A 6,623-nucleotide genomic window follows, 5' to 3' on the forward strand; every position below is an offset into this window, starting at 1 on the left:
CATGAAGGCAGAAAGTGGCTCCAAACATGGACCAATAATACAGGAAAGATCTTAGAAAAGTACACATTTTAATATCAATATCACGTCCAGTCAAATTCTGCTCCAAACTTCATTCAACAAAGATTTTTCCTGCCGATGAAGCTGATGAACTGTCAAGGTGTTCACACACACACACACACACACACACACACACACAGAGTCTCACACTCTCTCACACACACACACACACACACACACACAGAGAGTCTCACACTCACACACACACACAGAGTCTCTCACACACACAGAGTCTCTCACACACACACACAGAGTCTCTCACACACTCACACACACACACACACAGTGACATAGTTTCCTCTGCTCCTTGTGTTTAACTTAGTTAGAATCATGATTATAATAAAAAGGCAGACACAGTGAGAACTGTAGTGAAATCCTGGATTAGACGAGATTAACTTCTATCCTTTTTATTCTGAACTACATCAAAAGTCAGGAAATCACTTTGTCGTCTTGTGATTGTTGATCTTTGCATTTCATTACTAAATCAGCTTTTTATACTATTTTATTTATTTATTACTTTATCGTATCATTTCTGTGGTTTTCTCCTTTAACAGAGTAAGAGTTTGTTATTTTCTCCTTTAACAGAGTAAGAGTTTGTTATTTTCTCCTTTAACAGAGTAAGAGTTTGTTATTTTCTCCTTTAACAGAGTAAGAGTTTGTTATTTTCTCCTTTAACAGAGTAATAGTTTGTTTTTTTCTCCTTTAACAGAGTAATAGTTTGTTTTTTTCTCCTTTAACAGAGTAATAGTTTGTTATTTTCTCCTTTAACAGAGTAAGAGTTTGTTATTTTCTCCTTTAACAGAGTAAGAGTTTGTTATTTTCTCCTTTAACAGAGTAAGAGTTTGTTATTTTCTCCTATAACAGAGTAAGAGTTTGTTATTTTCTCCTTTAACAGAGTAATAGTTGGTTATTTTCTCCTTTAACAGAGTAAGAGTTTGTTATTTTCTCCTTTAACAGAGTAATAGTTTGTTATTTTCTCCTTTAACAGAGTAATAGTTTGTTATTTTCTCCTTTAACAGAGTAAGAGTTTGTTATTTTCTCCTTTAACAGAGTAAGTTTGTTATTTTCTCCTTTAACAGAGTAAGAGTTTGTTATTTTCTCCTTTAACAGAGTAAGTTTGTTATTTTCTCCTTTAACAGAGTAACAGTTTGTTATTTTCTCCTTTAACAGAGTAAGAGTTTGTTATTTTCTCCTTTAACAGAGTAAGAGTTTGTTATTTTCTCCTTTAACAGAGTAAGTTTGTTATTTTCTCCTTTAACAGAGTAAGAGTTTGTTATTTTCTCCTTTAACAGAGTAAGAGTTTGTTATTTTCTCCTATAACAGAGTAATAGTTTGTTATTTTCTCCTTTAACAGAGTAAGTTTGTTATTTTCTCCTTTAACAGAGTAATAGTTTGTTATTTTCTCCTTTAACAGAGTAATAGTTTGTTATTTTCTCCTTTAACAGAGTAAGAGTTTGTTATTTTCTCCTTTAACAGAGTAAGAGTTTGTTATTTTCTCCTTTAACAGAGTAATTGTTTGTTATTTTCTCCTTTAACAGAGTAAGAGTTTGTTATTTTCTCCTTTAATAGAGTAATAGTTTGTTATTTTCTCCTTTAACAGAGTAATAGTTTGTTATTTTCTCCTTTAACAGAGTAATAGTTTGTTATTTTCTCCTTTAACAGAGTAAGAGTTTGTTATTTTCTCCTTTAACAGAGTAAGAGTTTGTTATTTTCTCCTTTAACAGAGTAATAGTTTGTTATTTTCTCCTTTAACAGAGTAAGTTTGTTATTTTCTCCTTTAACAGAGTAAGAGTTTGTTATTTTCTCCTTTAACAGAGTAATAGTTTGTTATTTTCTCCTTTAACAGAGTAAGAGTTTGTTATTTTCTCCTTTAACAGAGTAAGTTTGTTATTTTCTCCTTTAACAGAGTAATAGTTTGTTATTTTCTCCTTTAACAGAGTAAGAGTTTGTTATTTTCTCCTATAACAGAGTAATAGTTTGTTATTTTCTCCTTTAACAGAGTAAGTTTGTTATTTTCTCCTTTAACAGAGTAAGAGTTTGTTATTTTCTCCTTTAACAGAGTAAGAGTTTGTTATTTTCTCCTTTAACAGAGTAAGAGTTTGTTATTTTCTCCTTTAACAGAGTAAGAGTTTGTTATTTTCTCCTTTAACAGAGTAAGTTTGTTATTTTCTCCTTTAACAGAGTAAGAGTTTGTTATTTTCTCCTTTAACAGAGTAATTGTTTGTTATTTTCTCCTTTAACAGAGTAAGAGTTTGTTATTTTCTCCTTTAATAGAGTAATAGTTTGTTATTTTCTCCTTTAACAGAGTAATAGTTTGTTATTTTCTCCTTTAACAGAGTAATAGTTTGTTATTTTCTCCTTTAACAGAGTAAGAGTTTGTTATTTTCTCCTTTAACAGAGTAAGAGTTTGTTATTTTCTCCTTTAACAGAGTAATAGTTTGTTATTTTCTCCTTTAACAGAGTAAGTTTGTTATTTTCTCCTTTAACAGAGTAAGAGTTTGTTATTTTCTCCTTTAACAGAGTAATAGTTTGTTATTTTCTCCTTTAACAGAGTAAGAGTTTGTTATTTTCTCCTTTAACAGAGTAAGTTTGTTATTTTCTCCTTTAACAGAGTAATAGTTTGTTATTTTCTCCTTTAACAGAGTAAGAGTTTGTTATTTTCTCCTATAACAGAGTAATAGTTTGTTATTTTCTCCTTTAACAGAGTAAGTTTGTTATTTTCTCCTTTAACAGAGTAAGAGTTTGTTATTTTCTCCTTTAACAGAGTAAGAGTTTGTTATTTTCTCCTTTAACAGAGTAAGAGTTTGTTATTTTCTCCTTTAACAGAGTAAGAGTTTGTTATTTTCTCCTTTAACAGAGTAAGTTTGTTATTTTCTCCTTTAACAGAGTAAGAGTTTGTTATTTTCTCCTTTAACAGAGTAATAGTTTGTTATTTTCTCCTTTAACAGAGTAAGAGTTTGTTATTTTCTCCTTTAACAGAGTAAGAGTTTGTTATTTTCTCCTATAACAGAGTAAGAGTTTGTTATTTTCTCCTTTAACAGAGTAAGAGTTTGTTATTTTCTCCTTTAATAGAGTAAGAGTTTGTTATTTTCTCCTTTAACAGAGTAAGAGTTTGTTATTTTCTCCTTTAACAGAGTAATAGTTTGTTATTTTCTCCTTTAACAGAGTAAGAGTTTGTTATTTTCTCCTATAACAGAGTAAGAGTTTGTTATTTTCTCCTTTAACAGAGTAAGAGTTTGTTATTTTCTCCTTTAATAGAGTAAGAGTTTGTTATTTTCTCCTTTAACAGAGTAATAGTTTGTTATTTTCTCCTTTAACAGAGTAATAGTTTGTTATTTTCTCCTTTAACAGAGTAATAGTTTGTTATTTTCTCCTTTAACAGAGTAATAGTTTGTTATTTTCTCCTTTAACAGAGTAATATTTATTATGTTCTCCTTTAATAGAGTAATAGTTTGTTATTTTCTCCTTTAACAGAGTAATATTTATTATATTCTCCTTTAACAGAGTAACAGTTTGTTTCATAACGTGTTAAAAATGCTGTCAATGAGCTCAAACTATTCACATTTAATAAGATGACAAATAAACACATTTCTCCATGATAAGAATGAGTTGTTCATTGATGAATTGATGAATTGATGAATCAGTGCTTCAGGACCTTCATGTTCTAATGTGTTGTACATTCATATCATTGGATTATAAACTGCACTTTTAAAGGCACACAGTGAATAATTCCATAATTTTCATCCTGAATATTAAAGGTACGCGTTTATATGTGTGTACACGCACACGCACACACACACACACACACACACACACACACACACACACACACACAGTATCTGAAACATTGATCATTTGTCATTTTCACACATGGGAACTCCCCTCCCTCACTCACTCCCTCCCTCCCACCCTCGTTTCCTCCCTGGTTCCCTTGCCTCCTCTTACCTCAGCAGGTTGGTCAGAGGGATGGACCCGGACCCGGAGCCGAGAATCCCCTTCTTCCCACTGAGCAGTTTGTCCACCAGGACGACATTCCCGGTCCGGGCAGCCTCCAGCAGCTCCTGCTCTTTCCCCATCCCGGACACAAGTTTACAGCGTCGCGGCGAAGATGAAACAAATCCAGCGAATCTCCCATAAATCCTCCTGCTCCTGCTCCTGCTACTGCTGCTACTCCTCCTGCTGCTACTGCTACTGCTACTGCTCCTCCTCCTCCTCCTCCTCCTCCTGGGTCTCCTACTTGCCTCACAGTCCACTGAGGCGGAACATGCGGAGGTTTCTCCTCCTGCTTCACGGTGATAAAAGGAGGTTTATTGAAGCTGCTCCTCCGTCTATCACACGTTCTCACACACACACACACACACACACACCTACACGTAATTACCGCGTTGTCCTCGCGCTGCTCCTCCGGTAAAACCTCGGTGAAAACACGCGCGGCAGCTCCGTGAAACACCGGTGAGGAGTGAAGGGAAAAAAAGCGAGAAAAGTCTTCTTTGTCCCCGCGGAGCCTCCACCTGACGCCGGCAGGTGAAGCTCTCCGGTCCCGCAGCACTCGGCTCCTCTGCCCGTGCCGTGAGCACCAGTGGCCGCCGGTGTCTGCTCTGTGTGGATCGTCAGACCCGTGTCACGTTAGCCGGGATGCGATAGAAGCGTTTCCTGTCACGCCTTTCAAAATAAAATTTCCGGAAAATGTTTAAATGTTTCTTCCAGTTTGATACAAAGAGTAAAATACTATTAATGTTAAGCACATTTACTCATTATCTGTCAAAATTATGTATTTATTTAATGCATTCATAATTTGAATTAGTTTTTAATGTATTTTCATCACTTTTATCTTCATTGACGAAACTCATTTACTGTCATTTTAAACATGTTCAAAGAAATCTATATTCATTTTATCAAGTGTTTATTAATTTCTCTTTTACTTGAATTACTTCCTATTTTGTAATTTGCTTTAATTCATGTGTATAACTGTTTAAATGCATATGAACGCTCTTTAATGATGAAATAAACTCGATTTGAACCAAACACAGAATGACGTCAGTGGAGGAGTCGCGAGCTAAAGTCTGACAAGAATCAATTCCTGTGATGACTCCACCCACGTTGAGGAGGAACTATATTGTAATGGAAAACCAACCGAGGCGAGGCGAGGCCAGGTGAGGCAAGGCGAGCTGGGACCATGTAGTGGAGAAACGGCATTAGTGGTTTAGCCACCGCTTTTATTTTGTAGGTAAATAGGACAACACTTCCTGTGTGATTGTGTGTGACTTGTCGTTGAGGATGGGCGTGGAGATGAAGCCACAACATCATCAGGAGGCGATGATGCCTTTGTGTTAGAGAAAGAAAAAGAAAAAGTCACATGATCGTTGTTGCTACTTTCACGCCACAAAGTCTCTCCATCAAAGTGGTGCATGCGCAGTGTCCATGTGTCCTCCCCCTCGACACACACACACGGGGACAGGTGAGGACCGGAAGTGTCCTCCATCACCTCTGTCACGTGGACAGTGAGAAGTCATTAGCCATGTGTGATGATTGGTAAATGATCAGAAACCGCTGTGCATGCTGGGACCTGCACCATGTCTCACTCTGCTGCTGTTTCATTACAACCTGTGACTGAGAGACAGACACAGACAGAGAGACAGACAGGTCCCTCATAACAAGTGTCCTGACCACTTTCTGAACCAAAGATCTTTTTAGAATTTTAAACATTAAAATGCCAATGATTTATTTTTAATCAATGTTTCAAAAAGCAGGAAGAGTGATTGTTTTTTTAGATCCTCGTCCTGACGTCTGTCCTCCTCAAATTCTGTCCTTACTACTCCATTAATAAGACACTGAACTGACTCACACTGCTGAATCAAAAACCAGCTGCAGAACATTACACATATATATATACATATATATATATATATATATATATATATATATATATGTAATGTTCTGCACACACTCACATAAATGAACATGTTCATGCTGTGGTTACATAAACATTCTCGCGCTGTGACTTAGTCGTTATCACACAGACGTTAAGCTTCAGAATGTAAACAGAGCAGCAATGTTCTCACACACACACACAGTTTTAATGCCCTGCTATGACTCACTACTGCTGCTGCTGCTGGTGTTACTGCTGCTGCTGCTGCTGCTGGTGTTACTGCTGCTGCTGCTGCTGCTGCTGTTTAAAGTCCTGACCATGTATGAGCACAAACTGTCGTCTGTTTAGAGCCGCACACATAAAATATGCAACTAAACTGTTTGAGCTGTGGGAAACAAATCCTCGTTATTTATGATGTTTTAACATTTGATTTTAAAAGTATTGAGCAGTGGTGAGACATTCAGACCAGTTTATGAAACATCACTTATATATATATATATATATATATATATATATATCTAATGTACGCCATCTTCCTACAGCAGCTCTGAATGAAATCTAACATTGTTTGGTAAGACAGGGGCGGGGTGAGCAGAGAACCACCACTAGATGGCACCAACTCTTTCACACTGGACTTACAAACTTTCAATGTGACAGAAAAATAAAGTGCAGAAGTAAAACGTTAAAATGTAAACTC

At 35.8% G+C, this 6,623-nt stretch overlaps 1 protein-coding gene across 9 annotated transcripts in view; it reads right to left on the bottom strand.

Moving 5' to 3' along the window:
- anks1b (ankyrin repeat and sterile alpha motif domain containing 1B) overlaps positions 1 to 4,788 on the bottom strand; it is a 116,086-nt gene extending 111,298 nt beyond the window's left edge. For 2 of the 9 annotated variants that reach the window (XM_058623855.1, XM_058623856.1), the window contains exon 1: positions 4,003 to 4,783. In XM_058623855.1, coding sequence (XP_058479838.1) covers positions 4,003 to 4,133 — 131 coding nt within the window. In that variant the 5' untranslated portion in view covers positions 4,134 to 4,783. Of the gene's footprint in view, positions 1 to 4,002 lie in introns of all 9 variants that reach the window. The other 7 variants (XM_058623850.1, XM_058623848.1, XM_058623852.1 and 4 more) reach the window with 7 other exon arrangements.
- Between the last annotated feature and the right edge of the window lie 1,835 nt (positions 4,789 to 6,623).

Source organism: Solea solea, chromosome 3 (genome assembly GCF_958295425.1).
Source record: "Solea solea chromosome 3, fSolSol10.1, whole genome shotgun sequence".
Taxonomy (NCBI): domain Eukaryota; kingdom Metazoa; phylum Chordata; class Actinopteri; order Pleuronectiformes; family Soleidae; genus Solea; species Solea solea.